This window comes from Lissotriton helveticus, chromosome 2_2 (genome assembly GCF_964261635.1).
Source record: "Lissotriton helveticus chromosome 2_2, aLisHel1.1, whole genome shotgun sequence".
In the NCBI taxonomy this organism is placed as follows: Eukaryota; Metazoa; Chordata; class Amphibia; order Caudata; family Salamandridae; genus Lissotriton; species Lissotriton helveticus.
This window is the reverse complement of record NC_136060.1, coordinates 288,938,656-288,955,901: the sequence shown is the minus strand read 5'-3', so window position 1 is coordinate 288,955,901 and position 17,246 is coordinate 288,938,656. Positions and strand designations below refer to the sequence as shown.

Genomic DNA, 17,246 nt, shown 5'->3' with positions numbered 1-17,246 from the left:
GCAACTCCAAGATTTAATTGAGCAGGACTTAAGGGATTTGCACACCCAAGATTTATCTCAAAATGAAATGGAAAATGTTCCAAGTACTTCTACTGCCAATTCACAGCCATGTGAAAGACAGAGGGTGCGACAACTGCTCCAGACAGATTCAGAAACAGAGCAGAATGTCAATGTAACTCCAAGCCAGCCTCAAAGCACTCCTACAGTCACTAATTCAACGATGAGTAGGCGTAGGAGACTGCAGCAGTTTAGTATGCGTAGAACTACTGTGCGTGAAAGTGGTCAGGATGGAGAGGGTACCTTCACTGGCAATCAAGTAGAGGACAAAATTTTGAAGGTGCAGCGTCTGCAAGGGAAAGACATTAGGATTATAAAAGGCAAAATGGGGCACATCAGCAAACAAATGGGTACTTTGGCAAGCAGTATGAATACAATGATCAATGTGATGAAAACTGGCCATGAATCAAATGCAATGAAGCTTGACCGTATTGCAAACTCGTTGGAGACAATGTGCACATTGATGCAGAAACATCAAAAGATCAGTGCTAAAAGGCAGGTTAAAGTCCAGAACAACATGCAGGCCCATAACAGGGAGATGACTTCCCTAACAAATTGTACCCGTGCCCTCTGCAAGCAAACCCTGTCAACACAGGTACTCCTGATGAAAACTTTTAAACACATTCAAAAAGGTGTGAGGTCTACCTTAGACCCGTCTGATAAATCACAGTCCATGGCATCCCCTGAAAAGCTAATGCCAATAGAGGAGCAGTTCCACAACAGTGCTGAAAGTGGCACATCTGAGCATTGCTTGAGTGGCACACGGAGAAGTATTAGGAAGCAGAATGATGCCACAAATGCCAACATGCACACTGGAAAAAGTCCTGGGAAGGCATTAGGAGTGCGTGGCCACAAACAATGACATTTCAATGCATCTTGCAGGGTATTCATGTTTATAATTTGTTTGTAATTCACTGCTTTTCATTTGCACATGCCTGATTGGAAAGGCCTCAATTGCGTTTTTCATACTGTGTAATTTCCAAAAAAAATAGATATTTCTTTTCATATTCAATTAAATTTCACATTGCTTGCAAACAAATTACTTTTTCAGAGTTTAACTTACCTCATTTAGAAGTAATGCTGTGTGATGTCTGCCCTTCTCCTTCTGCCCTCTGCTGCCTCTGGACCTTGTGCTCTTGGTTGTGGAGGCTGAATCATATTTGGAGGTAACACATCGTCCTCATCAAGTTCTATTCCTCTTTCAGTTGCTAGATTATGTAGCATTGCACATGCTGCTACAATTTTACAACAAATGTCTGGTTGGTACTGCAATGCTCCTCCAGTTTTATGAAGAATCCTGAAGCGTGATTTCATCACTCCAAAGGTCCGCTCTATGACATTCCTTGTTGATATGTGTGCCTGGTTGTAGTGCTGCTCTTTCCTTGTACTTGGATTTAGGTATGGAGTTAAGATGTAAGACCTCACTGCATAGGCACTATCTCCTGCAATGGAAAGCAATGTAAATGTAATGTAAGCATACATGTGTGCAGTTCAATTATAAGTTTGTTGAGTGGAATGAAACATTTACCTAGTAGGTATCCATCTCCAAATTCACCAGCTAGCAGTCTAGCATGAATGCCACTATGTCTAAATATGTAGGAGTCATGGGCACTTCCAGGGTAACTTGCAACTAGGTCTGTAATTATGGTTTTAGCATTACAAACAGCTTGAATATTAAGAGAATGGAAGCATTTCCTATTGCGATAAATATATTCATTTTCTGAAGGAGGACAGATGGGGACATGGGTACCATCTACACAGCCAATAACATGAGGAAATTGTGCCATGTTGTAGAAATCCTGTTTGGTCTTCATTAAATCCTGTTGTGTGCTTGGAAATTGGATATGAAACCTTATTCTATGTAACATGGCATTTAAAAATGCATTACAAAATCTGGAAAGGGAACTCTGGGACACACCACCAGCAACGGCCACTACCCCCTGAAATGACCCAGATGCAAGGAGGTGCAATGAACACAATACCTGCACATGAGTAGGTATGGCTTGTGTCCTGCGTGTTTGCCTCTTCAGGATTGGGTCCAATTCCTGGATTAAATCTAATATTAAATTGGCATCCAGCCTATATTTCTTATAAATCTCAGCCTCAGTCTGCCCCAATAAGGTTATGCGCACTCTGAAGATTCTCTCCTCTATGAGCCTTCTCCTCCAACCTGCAGCTACTCTCAGCCTCTGCCTGCGTGCCAAAAAGTAAAGTGCAGCCATCTTGAAAGACTGGGTCAAGGTCTGAGAGGTCCTTATATGCTGTACAGGTGATTGACAGATCCAGTTATACCACTTACTGAAATTAGCACCAGGTTCAAGTTCGTCTTATTTTAGGAATTCCAAATTGCGAATTTTGACCAATTCGCTATTTGCTAATTTTGATGCATTGCATTTGTTCGCAATTTTTAAAAGGAATCGCAATATTTGCGACTTTTTTAGAGAATCGCAAAATAAATAGCGATTCCAAAATATGCGAATACAGGAAAAAAATGATGCATTCCAAACACATGCATTGCATTCGCAAATGGCCGATTTTAACGATTCGCACCGTTTGCGAATGCAATTTTCTTTGATGCATCTGGGCATATGCCTCTAGACGTGGCTAGAACACCAGGGCATATCCCTAGTGGTTCAACACCTGGTGGGCCCTCTGACCATCAGGGTGGATGAACTCAGCCGTCAATGGCTAGCGGATCACGAATGGCATCTCCATCCATTCAAGAGCAGGAAGAGCCTTGGTTAGATCTGTTCACCAAGGCTGAGAATGTGCAATATCAGCAGCTTTGTGCACAGGAGTTTTCAAGGCAGCTCTTGCTCGGAGACTCTTTTTGTCTTGCGTGGAGCTCCAGCCTCCTATACGTCTTTCTTCTAATGCCACTCCAGCCCAGAGTTCTCAACAAGATCAGGAACGACAGGGCCCAAGTCATTCTTGTGGCTCTGGATTGGGCATGGAGAGTCTGGTATTCCTCACTGTTGAGCATGACAATCGGTCATTGATCAGGCGGCCTCTTCAGGAGGATCTTCCTTAGCAGGGCAAATGCTTTGACGTCATGCTTGGAGATTTAGCACCTACAGTTGACCGCTTTCAACCTTCCATCTGTAGTCTGCAATGCTATTTGGCAGCCAGGCGTCCCTACACTTAGACGGTATACACCTGCAATTGGCGCAAGTTTGTGGCATGGTGTTCAGACCAACGTGTTAATCCTCTTCTGCACCCCTTTCCAAATTTCTACTGGTTATTCTTTCCTTGGCCCAGCAGTGCTCTGCTTTGGCCATGCTGAAAGGCTATCTTTCTGCCATCTCAACATTTCTGTGGTTGCCTGACCAGCCATCCCTTTTTAAATCCCCTATTGTACATAGGTGTATTAAAGGTCTCCAACATATGTTTCCACCAGGGCCTCTTATTAAGCCCAGACGGGACTTGAATTTGGTTCTTGTGTTCCCTACGTGCGCTCCCTTTCAGCCGCTCCATTACTGCCCACTCAGATTCTTAATCATCAAAACAGCCTTTCTAGTGGTGATAACATCTGCCCAGAGAGTCATTGAATTACAGGTACTGTCTGCAGATACTTATGAACTATCCAAACAAGCTGATCCTTCAAACTCTACCATCCTTTTCACCAAAAGTAGTAACTCCTTTCCACGTAGGTCATTATATCACTCTGCCTACCTTCTACACTCTGCCTCATCCCTCCAAAGAAGAGGCGATTTCCCCCCCTCTACTCTCCCCCCCCGCCACTCTCCTCCCCCCCCCCCCCCCCACCTAGACCCAAAATAGCATGGTTGCTTTACCTTGACCACACTAAAGAGTTCTGCGTGGCCAAGAAAGGGAAGGCACTGCAGAAACAGACCATTTTGCAATGGATAATTCTATGCATAAGAAAGTGCTACGCATTGGCCACAAAGCATCCTCCCGAGGGCTTGTGTGCTCACTCTACCAGAGCCAAGGCTGCCAGCCCTGCATCTGCTCGCTGAGTTCCTGTCCTGGATATCTATGAGGCATCAATATTCTTTGAATATGTTTAGGAGGCACTACTGCCTGGACAGTCAAGTCCAGCATGACAGTCACTTTGCCGTTTGGTTCTACAGGACTTAATCCGCATCACTTCTGAGAAGGTATTGCTTGGGTGTCTATTCTAAGGTAAGGAATCTGCAGCTAGAAGTTTCTATTAGATGGATGTTAGACCTGGCACCTTGGCGTGAGTTTCCCTTCCACTTTTTGCTGTTGTGCCTCAAATGTTGTGCTGGTGTTCGCTACTCAGGGCACTGCGCCACGGCCAACCCGTGCCGCAGTGCAAGTGCTCCCTACTGTAAAGTGTACATGTGATTGATGTCCATGATTGGTTCATTGGATTTACTGTTAGTCCCCAGTAAAGTGCACCAGGAGTGCCAGGGCTTGTAAATGTCAATACTGCTAGTGGGCCTGCAGCGCTGGTTGCGCCACCCACAGAAGCAGCCTTAAAATGTGTCTAGGGTCTGCCATTGCAGAACCTGCGTGCAGTCTGGTACTGTCATGCTGGCTGGGCAAGTGCACACACTTGCCAGCCCCTAAACCTTCCCTTAACTTCATATTAGTCACCCCTATGGTAGGCCTGAGGGCAGGGTGCATTGTAAGTGTAAGGTAGGACATGCTCTGATGTGTGTGGCATGTCCTAATAGTGAATTACTGTCAAATTCGTTTTTCACTATTGTAAGGCTACCAGTTCCCTTTAGGCCAGATGGGCTGCTGGAATTATTACACTCTATAATCCCAGCAGGCTCAGGGGACATGGTAGAAATTAATGTTTAGTATGCCTGAACTCAGAATAATAAAATACTTCTTTTAGTAAAGTTTATTTTAATATCCTGTGTTTGCAAATGCTACTTTTAGAAAGTTAGCATTTGCTGGCCTAACCATTTCAGCCCGCCTCTGCTTGGATGTGGATCTGACTGTCTGGTGTGTGTGAGTGACAGGGCTGGGAGTTGACAGGTAGTGAATAGCAGGATGACACCTTAGTGGGAGGTGGAAGTTTCCCCTGAATGTTGCATCAGGCTGTGCTCTGCCACCACAATGCTGGCTCCGCCCCCCTGGGGAGCGGCTGATGTGCCTGCCCTCACACTGAATGCAGAAGCCAGAAGTACCCACAACAAGTGCTCAGAGACTGGAGCAGTTATGCAGAGGCCCCCCTGGCCTGCCAGAACAAAAGAAACTGGGTATAAAAGTAGGAGCCCTGCTCCTTGTAAATTAGATCCTGTTTGCGCTACAGAAGAAACTCTGCCCGAAGAGAAGGACCTGGAAGGATTACAAGGAGGAGTGCTTTCTCTGGCCTGTGTCTGGTGCCTTGCTGCAGAAGGAGAGGAAAAGAAGAGACTACAAGAGACTTTTGCTTTTATTGAACTTTGTGCCAAACTCTGCTAAAAGATCTCCAAGGGCTTGCTGTGGAACTTGCCCCCTGACCAGCGCCCCAGGAACAGTGGGCGCTACCCCTCTGAAGGAAGCTGCTGCTGGCGTGTGCTGTGTGTACCTACAGCGCAGAGTGGAGGAGAATTGAGAGCGCTGTGCCCTCCGCCACGCTTTCTACCAATTCGTGCAGCCGTGTCCCTCCCCCGACCACCGTGACTGTGGCCTGATCGTGTGCCAGCTCCAAAGTGAAGACCAGCCCCACGCTGGTCCGAGCGCCGTGATTGTCCGCGCTGAGCCGCGCTCACAAAGGAAAGGGAGGACCTGTCTGGTCCTAGCATCGCCGCCTGTTTGGCCCCCGAGGCACAGGCCGCCCCGCAACGACAGGCACTGCCAAGATTGTGCCCCTCGTGACTTGGGCGCTGAACCCCCCTTGTCCCCGCAGCTGGGAAGTGACTCGCTGCAGGGCCTCGCCTGATCTGTGCACCGCGCCTCGTGGAGTGCACCCCCCTCAGCCCCGCCTGCTGCAGCCCTCCCCTTCAGGGCCTGAAGCGAACCTTGCCGGGAGAATCCTGCCCCGTAACCGCACCGCCATCCCGGGTGCTCGGTGACCTGCCGCTGAGATCCGCAGGCCGCCGCACCCCCAAGGAAGACAACGCGACGTGGGACAGCTCCCCTTGTAGCTGTCCGCTTCAGGATCCCCAAAGAAGTCAAGAAGGTACTGTGTTTTTGCCCCTCGCGGTGCGAGCGTCTTGCATCCTGAGCTCGCACCGCGCTGTGTGAACTTGGGCACCCCGGGAGCCTCGCAGCTGCTGGCTGCCTTGCAGCGCGAGCCGCCCCTGAGACAGAGGCTCGCACTGCTCCTGGCCCCCGAGGCCCCTCCTGACGCTCCCTGTGGCCCGCGGCCCCCTCCACTCGAGTCGAGCCCCGGAGGGTGACTCACTACCAGAGCGGACCCGGCCGTGCCTTTCGCGGCTCACGCGGGAAGAGTGAGCTTTGGCAGGCCGGGCCCGATTATCTCAGAGGAAGCGAGCGGAGACAGCGGAAAGCGCATTGAGGCGCTATAAAGCACTGAACCTTCCCAAACCTGGGCAGAAGGCCCAAAAGTATTGCCTTTTAAGAACTGTGACCTTGCTAAGAGTAACTCGAACCTGCATTTCAAAGTAATCAAAGACTGTATTTACAAGCCTGCTTTTAAACGATATATAAAGAGAATATATTTTTCACAAATACAGTTTGGTGTCATTGTGTGGTGGGTTGGTGGTGATGGTGTGATATTGCAAATGTTTAACCCTATGTGCCCCAGAGACTAGCCTAGACTGCTTGCGCCACACTACCTAGAGGGTAAGCAGAGGTTGTTCTTGAAGGTAACCCTTAGCCCTGACGTGGAAGAGAGGGTCCCTGCTTGTCGCCAGTGCTGCACTGCGCCAACCAGAGACTCCCCTTTCCAACAATGGACAAATTACTTACCTTTTTAACGCCTTATCTAGTGGAGACTATGTAGCTGTAGATTCTTTACTGATCCTCCCCGCCCTGCAAACGGATTATAGTGTGCAGGGCTCACCCCTTTAAGGGCCCTAGCTCTACACATCAACGGTCAGTGTACATCGTGGCTTTGCCCTTTTGGTATGGAAAGTCCCAAAAAAGAAACTGACATCCGCATGCTGGGGTGCTCCTATAGGCACAGAGCATGTAATTTCTGGCTCGGATGACGCCATGCAGAGCCGAACAATGCCACCTCCAGGTGTGCAGGGGTAATGCTCATCAAAAGTTTCCAGATCCAGTCTGACACTTGGTGAATATTCTAAGAAGGAATCTGCTGCTATATAGTCTCTATCAAATAAGGTGTTACCGAATGTAAGTAACTTGTTCATATATGCAAATAGCTGCTAGTTCCGAGACACTTGCATGATGAGAATCACCTCAAAATTATTTTGCTGGGTGATGCGCTCATTAAAGACCACTCCTGGAGTGAAATGGTGTTCAAAAATCCCTTCAGACACAGGATCCATTTCACATTTTAAAAATGTACATTTACACACACGCTGCTAAACACGGATGTAAATATACAAGTTTTGAATGCACAAACATTTACAACAGTATGTCTGGAAGGTTGTGCCTACTATGAATGTCATGTTGCACCTGCTATTGAACCCCAATCACAAGATGTACAAATGTTACAACTTTGTATTGGGCAAATGCAGCCTGTTGTGCAAATGCAATTTTTTTCACAAGGAAACATTCTCATGGAGGAACCTATTCTTCTCCACACTCACAAGTTTGGGGCTGTTTGTATTTCTACATGGTTGGTGAGTTACTATAGTACTTGTATGGAGACTCTTCTACCACTTCCACTGTTTTAAAAGGTCTGAGAGATGGTTGTGGGCATTCACAAACTCTCAAAGCAACCCACACATTAACACCCCTACTTGCCACATCTTGTGTGGGGTCTAATAATACTTAATTGTACACAATTGGGGCAGGCATAAATAAAGGCAGTTTAGTTAAAAAAAAAAAATAGGATTACAGCCGTAGTTAAATGGCTTTTTGAATTAAACATATAAATACTAGTCAAGGAGTTGGTGGTAGGTTTACCGAGGAAGAGAACACAAAAATGAATGGTAAGGGGATAAAGGTATCACTTTCTTCTTCTTGTGTCACCACAGCGTGATTTTCAAAAAGTGAAATAGTTCTTATCATAAGTTAAAGTTAGCAATGTATGTTTAAAGCAGATTAGCGCCATCTGGCTCCTTGCCACAAATAAAGAAAACTGTTATATTTGCATTTCTTAATCAAAACTAACCAAATGTTATATTTTCAAATTGTGCATCCAAAAATAATAAACTCTGCATACACAGGTGCCATATGAACACAATCTGTCACTTTAAACTGCCAGTTCTTTATCAACGTGAAATTATTTGCCCTAGCTTTCATTTCCAAATCTTTCACTTGCTATCCATTAATCTCCCCCGGATTGTGATATTTTCCTCATCCCTGTCACCACCTGCCCTACATGCCTGTAAATACCATCCCATATAAGTGAAAAGAAATAAGCTAGAAGCCTATCCGCATTCCTTTATCAATTACACAATGTTCTGGAGCTCATCCTATTTTAACACACCTTAGATTGGCCTTCAATGCATGTTATCCTTAAACCTGCTTTCACGCCAAGAACACCCAGCTTGAATCATTTCAGGATTCACATACTGAGCATTACTAGTGGTTGGCCCAGAAAGTTTTTAGTTTTTTTTCGGGTGAGTGTTTTAGGCCACCATTAGGTGCTATTCCCGTCTTTCAGTGTCAGACATATGGTCCGGAATCCCCAGCACGTGCTCGACAAATTCAGTTTCAATTTTCCACCACTGGGTCTGGAAATATAACAGAGAGCTCCAGAGTCATTAAAGCAGATGACAAAAGTTTTTCAACGAAACATCGGTTGAAAAAAGCTTTACTTTACAAAGTCAACCAGGTGCGTGGTGTGCAATCTTTACCTGCCAAGGTACAACACGTGCATAAGAGTGCACAGAGTTTCAGCTGACAACCCTAAAAACAAAAAAAGCGCTAAGGTGAACACATTTATGCTAATTTACGGTCACAGTACAAGCACTCATTGTTGAAGGACCTGTGGTTATCCAGTGACAAAGAAAAACCACAATCATACTGAGTCAGCAAGGAGAGAAGGCTCCGATGACTAGCTGGAACCAGAGAAGATACAGAAAGCCAACAAAGTGTCAGAAAGCACCTCACTAGTGCAGAAAGTATGACCTAAAACCTTTGGACTTGAGGTCCTCGAAGAGTACCCAGATGCCGAAGTCACTGCCGGTCGAGGGGGACAGCATAAGGAACCCCATGAGTAGAAGTCAAAATACACCACTGGTGGTAAAACATTTGAACCAGCTTTGACTCTAAATGGCGATAGAGCACTGGTGAGACAAGGGCTGACAAGAAGTCGCCGAAGATGAATGTACTGAAGCAGAATAAAAAGCCCTCAATGTCGAAAGCAAAAAAGGTTGACTCTTGGTCAAAATGGAGGCTATATTAGTGCAGAAAAAAGGACAGACTCCTTGAAGGAACTCTGTATTCCTAAAAAGACTCTGGGGAAAAAACATCTCAAGAAGAGAAATCCACAGAAATAGCCCTCTCCTTTAAAGCCAGAGACCCAAGAGGAAGAAGAGGTCTTCTTCGACTAAACGGGTAAGTTGGAGGAGCAAGTCGTATCTCGAAACGGTAAATGAAAGATGGCAGGACCTAGACACTGATGGAATCAGTGTATGAGGCCATAATCAAAACAGCAGAGCACAACTATAGAATGCATCTGGAAGAAGAGCAGACTCAGTCATGCTTTCTACTCAAGACACTTTTACTCTTATAAAGGAGGAACCAGGTCCTATCAATGCTATCCAGTGTTCTAAAGCTGGAACTTGATGTTTTATAAAACCTTCCCGTCTGTATAAGGAAAGCACAAGGAACATTATCCAAAAGGGTAAACCGATTGCCATTACTTGCTGGAAGTCTGCATTGGATGCAGTGGACACAGCAAGTAGACAGCTTAGCTCAGGAGTCACCTTAAGGAGACCTGCCTTGCTGAGGGGTTCAAGCCGGAAGTACAGGAGGCAGTGGCCAATATTATTTCCAATGGTGGGAGCTTCTTCATAACTGCAATAGATGAATCCCTGCAAACAATAAAAAAAAAGATAATGACACTGCAAAAGCAATGGGCGCTCTACAGATAAGACAAATTCGGAGGATGCCTCACTCCAAAAAGAAGAATGCAGAGAAGCTGAAGATCGCAGCCAGTTAGCCGCATGTCCCCTTTACACCACAAACGAGCACTCAAGGAGCACAGGCACAATGGTAATACTTAATACCAGCAAGGTGCTTCGCTTTTGAGGAAGAGCCAAAGGAACAGGTACCACTGCGCAAGGGGTGGAACCTTGTCGCAAAACATGCCCTTACTCACAACACTAGTAGGAGGCAGGATCATAGGATCCCTTCAGGAATGGATGGCAATTACTCCCAACAGACATTAAGCATATTAAATCATGGATATTGCATATAACTAATAGAAAGACCTCCAAACATCCGTCCAAAGACAAGACCTTGCAACATGGAGGAACAACTCTGCTTACAACAAAAAGTAAGGGACCTGCTAAACAAGCAGGAAATAGAGGGCTCCAAGGACAGAAATACATCAGGGAGTGTATTCAGTCTATTTCCTGGTGCTAAAACAAAACAAAACACTCAGGCTAATCCTAGACTACAAGCCTTCAACAAGTTCATTAAAACAAAAATAGCAAATTACCGCACTGCCGGTCATCCTACTGCTGCAGAAAGGGAACTACATTGTCACATGTCTCCCTCAAAGACACCGATCTGCATGTGCTGATGAACGCCAGACACAAGAAGTTCCTGAGGTATGTCATAGACAAGGTGAATTATCAGTTCACTGTGTTTCCCATTGGGATAAAGTCTGCATCAAGGTTTTTGCAAAGTGATTATTGGTGGTAGTAGCAGCATACTTGAGGAGACAGTGGATCCTCTTATACCCTTAGCTGGACAAATGGTTTGTAAAATCAATCTTTGACACAACCGTACACATGGCAGTCTTTATAACCGCCATACAAAGACCCCTAAATTGCAACTACTTAACATATACACAATCTATCCTTGCAACCCCTTCCACACATCCAAAACACTGCATAGTGTGTCTTTACCAAACTAGATTACTGCACAGTTTACTAGTTGGCCAACCCCTCTGCTCCGTTAGGAAAATTACTAAACTGCTGTAATGGCAATATCACTTCACCACACACTTCAATCAGTCACTACAGCCATCAAAGTGGAATGGTTGCCAACAAAAAAAACCTAATATGCATACTATGCAGGTTTATCTTTACTACAGTAAAGAGAGCTTCTCTTAACCACCTACTTCAAATATTACCAGATACATGAACCTCAATGTTACTGTCACTCTTCAGCCCGTGTGCCACCTCTCCGCTTTGATCTTGTAAACTGCTTGCACCCCATTACTGGAACCAGCTCCCAGTTGTCATACTAGTCTCAAATGAGACAAAAGTCATCGGTTATCTCCATTCAACCCTCGTTTTCCCCTCAGCGTAATGTAAATATGTTTTACTTTCTATTGTCTCAATCATTATACACAGACCTCGTAGCCACTTTATGCCTACCGTCCATGCAGCATTCTGATCGTATGTACTATGTACATCCCTTCATCTTGTAATCATATGCGATGGTCAAATAATGCATCGCTCATAGGGTTGCAATCTTGTTGGAGGCTATTTTCAGCTTTAGTCGCTGCAATTACCCAGTCATCCACCACGAATCATCCTCTTTCACTCACAAAACCCCACATTCAGAAACTCATCCATCCACACAACCACGTCTACAACCAAGCATTTGAACTCATTTTTCTGATGCCATTAAGAGGAGGGAAAGTTGTAATTACAGAAAGAGGCAATTGTTCTCTGCCCTCGCACCTTTGCGTACTCTGAGCCTTTGTGTGTTTTCTGCTTGTGCGAGGGAGGTCTTTTGGGCGAGAACATCTCATGTGTCTTAACATCCATGACCTCTGCTACACAGGAATTGTTATCCAAAATCCACTTCAGCCACCACTGTAAACATGTGTGCTGCAGCTGCTTGGAGTATCCCCTAAGGCCAACGCAGGATTAATTTCTTTAAGGTCTCCTAAGCAGATGAATAGCTAAAGTAACAGTGATGAAGCCTTGGAAGATAGCTAGTTATATACCATATGCCTGCTGGAAGAGACAAGTTTTTAGGGCCTTCTTGAATTTTAAATTCTTGATGGCTTTGTGCACCCTTCAGTCAGAACAATGTGCTTGCTTACAAATGCATCATTTCCAAATACATTTCAGAAAACTAAAAATGAACATCCCCAACCGATTAAGTGAACAATTGCCATTAAATTCCAGAGAAAATCTTTAGAAGGGAACATTCTTGGTGATCTTTAAATTCTACAAAGTTTTCACCCGTGTTACTGACGAAATGTGCTTACAAATGAAACTTGAGTGTGTCCTAGTGTCTCAGACTGAGCTTGCCCAAGTCCACGGTTTACCCCTTTTCTTTTTCGAAAAGGCCAAGGTTTTTTCACATAAGTACTCATTTCATCCCACCTCCACCCTTCCCGCCTTGGCTACTCTTGCAGCCCTGAAGAACACTAGAGTGAGAACTAAAGCCTGGATTACAGCTTGTCAAATATTACACAATATATCCACTGGTAAATACTAGCATTATACCTTAAATGTATGTTGACATATGCCTGTTATTTAAAGTAATTTCAACCTGTTTTTTAATTTCCCATGCTGTCCATCTGCTCAGCTGCTGGCAGATAATTCATGGAAAACAGCACGGAGAGTCACTAAAAAAAAAAAGCACAATTTTCTGTATTTATCAAAACTTTTAAAAATAAATGCAGACAGAAAACACATTGTTTTCTGTCTGTATTTATCTGTAAAAAGACGGAAAACAGGGAGCCTTAATTACAAGTTTACAAGTCATGGTGCTCAGTCAGCTAAGGAAAAAGTCAAAATAGAGAACGTCCTGGGTCTGATCAGTCGACTTTAGGGAGGGTATTCTTGCAGTGAATTGGTCAAGGGTAAAACGTTTGCCTGGAATTACTGACAACATAGGATTTTTACTACATCATTTCACGTGTTTCTGATTATTATAAGGCATAACATATGAAACGATCACTTGGTACACCAATTTCTGCATACTTTGCGTCTTTCCTCGTTGAGATTACAAGAGTACTCCGAAAGAGTCCGAAAAAAGTATGACCTGTTACATGCATGCGTTGAGTTGACATTCGTCAGTGATGCCTTAAAATTCTACTTTTGTTTACCTATTTTCCAGAAGGATATTATTAATAAACACTGAAATGTGAAATAATGTGAATAAATGTGGAAAACATTGAAACCATCTTATTTGTAGTCCATGTACCGCACTGAAATTGATATGTTAAGAGGAAAAAACTTACACATAGTTTCCAGAGTCTGATGGCAATTTTTATTTATTTATTCGTACAGTAAATAAATCATGATTTATAATAAAAAAAAATACATTCCTAGGGCATCTACTGAACAGCAAAAGTTATCCTTTATATGAGTTACATTGTTATCTTTTTCTTGACATATGGGAACCGCATAGTATTCTGCAATGTTGTTGTGAGGTAGTATCTCCCCAAATGCTACAAAATTAAATTAATCTTCAGGATCCACATATTAAAATGGCCTGTCCAGTCATTTTTTTCTAACTATCATTCGCAGCACACAATCAAATGTCACAAATACTAACGACAGGAAGTGCTACAATTTCAATGCATAATCTCTGCATAGGTGCATAGTTACACGTACAAATAGTCTATAAAATTGGTATTTCTAGTGACCAAATAAAATGTTTGGATTGATGTAACAAGTGCTTAATAGTCTGTTAAATTAAATGTACTAATTAATAGTGCAAGAGCAACTGAAAAGTATAAATCCTTATCAGTGTAGGCTTTGGACGCAACTTAAGGCACTCTGCTTTGTTTGAGCATATGACGTCTTGTTCTGTTCTTGCTTTTTGGTAGATGTTGCTATGCATATCTAGGAATTCTGTCGTGCTTGCTGAAAAAAAGATAATACACACGGGTTAAAGTATTGATTCATAAACCCACAAATGAACATTTTGTAAGAAATACACCTAGGCAAATTCGTACTTGAGTAATTTTCGGTCACGTAGAAAAGAGCCACACTATTTAATGACTTCGAAAGAAAACTATCAATATGATTTCTAGAAATGATATTCATTTCCAGAAATACGTTAGAATCTGACATCTTCAGTATTACATGGTGTTTCTAAGATGGAAGACGCACACAGTCTAGCATGCTTGAATTTCACTTGCTTGAGTGAAGAGAGGCTCACGTCCCCTGCCCCCCACCATTACTATCTTTTATTTCTAAAGACACAAAGGGGTCTGAGAGCCTTGCGTCACTTTGGAACCACGTAAAGTGGCACATGTGGGATGCAGGGCTCAATAGAATTTATGAAGCCTCAGAAATCTTGAGTAAGGCAACGCATGCAAAATTGCTGCATCATCTTAATCTGTGCCCAGGAGGCATTCCATAGTCGTTGCAGTAGGTTTTCAAGCGCAACACCCAAGGAATTTTGATGCTGCCCCAGATTGACAAAATCATGTACACCTGGGGAAGTGCCAAATCTGTACACCTTCCGAGGTGAGGCCGAACGAGGAGAAATCTATATATTTCTCCTCATGGTTTCCTCTTTTTATGTGTGCTGCACATAGAATGAGAAAAACAACTCTTAGTATTGTTTTTGTGCAGGAAGGTCTCCCTTCCTGCACAAAAACGAGTCTGCATGCAACGGAGGTACCCTTGGTTCCTACGTTGGTGCTAGGCTGCCAAAACTGCGCCAGGGCAGGAAGAACAGATCGGAATGCCCTGGTGCATTCCTACCCTTTCACTTTGACGAAGGGCAGTCCACCAAGGTGCCTTGCTGCGCTGTTTTAGGTTAAAATCCCTTAAATGAGGGCCAAAGGCTTTAGACGAACTGCAAGATGCTACTGCCTATACTAGAAAGGATGTATCCTGATGGCTTGTAATGGTTAACAGTAGTAGGTGAGGAGTTAACAATAGACAGAATACTTATTGCTGGGGGGTGACCGTGAAAGGGTATATGTGGACTCAGCAGGCGAGGAATGGGGTTATGCTTGAAATTGTTGGTTGTATCCAGTGAGGGTTGGTAGGATAGGACTATGTATCTATTGAGAGCGGTATTGTGCATGGTCTGAGAAAATGCAAGTTCTTTTCTAGTATTTCATTAGTATTATAACTGGATAATGGAGCAGATAGGATAAAGTACAGCTGCTGAAGAGAGTAAGAGCTCATGGCATTTCTAATAGGTAATGTTTCATGCAGATGCTTTACATTAAAAATAGCCTTAGATGCCAGACTGGACCAGGAAAAATGTCCTCAAGTCATAGCTATCTAGATCACCGGGTGGTGGTTCATGACTCCATTCGCTGCTCAGGCTTTCCAGGAAGTGTGTAAACCTACCTATACATAGCGCCCGCTGGCATACTGGCATCAGTTCCTGTTCCAAGCCTTACCAACGCAGGACCAGAGCTCTACTTCAATGTTCCAGAGCTCTACTTCAATGTTCACTGAATTCATCATTGCTACTTCCTCAGAGGTCTAGGTCAAATGTCACCTCCTACGGTTAAGCTCCTATTAGCACTGTTGCAATACGATGTCTAGTTCAGAACCAAACTACATCTGTTACCATAACCGTTGAGGGGGTTCATCCCTCGATGCTGGATTCTTCTTCCTCTGCCTTAGAGCAGATCCTGGTTCTTAAAAAGATTAAACCAGCGTTTCAGACACCATCTGCCAATTGAACTCCAGTTGAGACCTATCAGCAAACAATAGAAGTTTTCAGGGCTGCCCGTGCTCCCAGTGGCCACACCTCCAAATGCTTTGGCCCCACTTCTGAGGAAACCAGTCCTGGCTTATGCTACTCTCAGAGCAGCGTTCTGTGCTGGCTCAGGTCTCAAAGTCGGATGAAATCCTTTGGGTGGTCTCAGAGAAGGTTAAAGCTTATTTTGATGACCGCCCTCCTGCTGATCTTTCAAGAGCCCAAAGGTTTGTATGCATGGTACAATTTTACTGCTTAGATTCAGAGGTACTGGACATGCTAAATCTGGATTTTAAGTGCACTGAGGAGGAGGATTTGAAGGCTGATTAATTGTGCACTCATTATCCTACAGATGGTAGGTTCTACTTAGATCTTCAAAATGCCAGAAGCCTTGATAAGTCCAAAGAAGGTGATATTCCTTATTCTTTGGGTACTCCTTCTGAGGACGTCTGTATGTTTACAGCTGTTTTGCGTTTGGAAGAGAAGCAATGCAGTTGCAGTCTGCATTCAGAGCAAAAATCCAACATCCTTAGAGATACCCTGTTGCCTTCTTGGATAGATCCATAGCCTCTTCTACGTTAAAAAAAAGCTATTCCACAACAGTTTCAGGCTACCTCAGAGAAGCCCACAGGCACCTTGATAGGTGCCAAAGGCCTGAGCCCGCTAATCCAAATTTCTTGTCTGCCCATTCTTCTCCAGAAAGTTTGGTGGTTCAATATACCTGGCAAAATGAAACCCTAATGCTTTTCCTAGGGCACCATCAGACCGGGCATATTATTTTATTTATTTTTATTTTATTTAAAGAGTTTTATAAAGCACTGGCTAGACCCGGAGGTATCAGAGCGCTTTACATGAGAATCAACAATGCAACAGAAAAAGTTCAACAATTACACAAATCCCCCAAAAAATAGGCAGTACGATTAGGAGAGGAGAGAAAGGATAGAGAAAAGCAGTGGAGGGGGCAGGGGAGGAGAGAAAGGGAGGATAAGGGAAGAGACAGTAAAGAGAGACGAAAAGAAGTCTGTCTAAGGACTGACTGGGTAGGTGATGACCAAGGAGGGAATCCACGGGCCATCTCTCCTATAGCTAAACCAGGTAGCCCCATCGGGTGTCAGACAGGAAAGTTTGGTCTCAATACATTGAGGAGGGAAGGAGAGATATAAATAGAGGGAGGATGTGGGAGGAGACGACAGACGGGAGGAAAGGAAGTGAAACAATGTGGTTCAACAATATAACTGAAAAAGATCAACAAATTACACATTACATCAAACAATCAGCAATACATTAGGAGAGGAGGGAAAGGAGAGAGAAAGAAGTGGGGGGTAGGGTAGGTGAGAAAGAGAGGATAAGGGAAGAGA

At 44.1% G+C, this 17,246-nt stretch overlaps 1 protein-coding gene across 3 annotated transcripts in view; it reads right to left on the bottom strand.

Annotated features, from left to right (window-relative positions):
• Window positions 1-13,459: 13,459 nt before the first annotated feature.
• The window catches only part of LCORL (ligand dependent nuclear receptor corepressor like), a 527,585-nt gene continuing 523,798 nt past the window's right edge, over window positions 13,460-17,246 (bottom strand). For all 3 annotated transcript variants that reach the window (XM_078678413.1, XM_078678414.1, XM_078678415.1), the window contains one exon: window positions 13,460-14,081. In XM_078678413.1, the coding sequence (XP_078534539.1) occupies window positions 14,061-14,081 (21 nt within the window). In that variant the 3' untranslated portion in view covers window positions 13,460-14,060. The remainder of the gene's footprint in view (window positions 14,082-17,246) is intronic.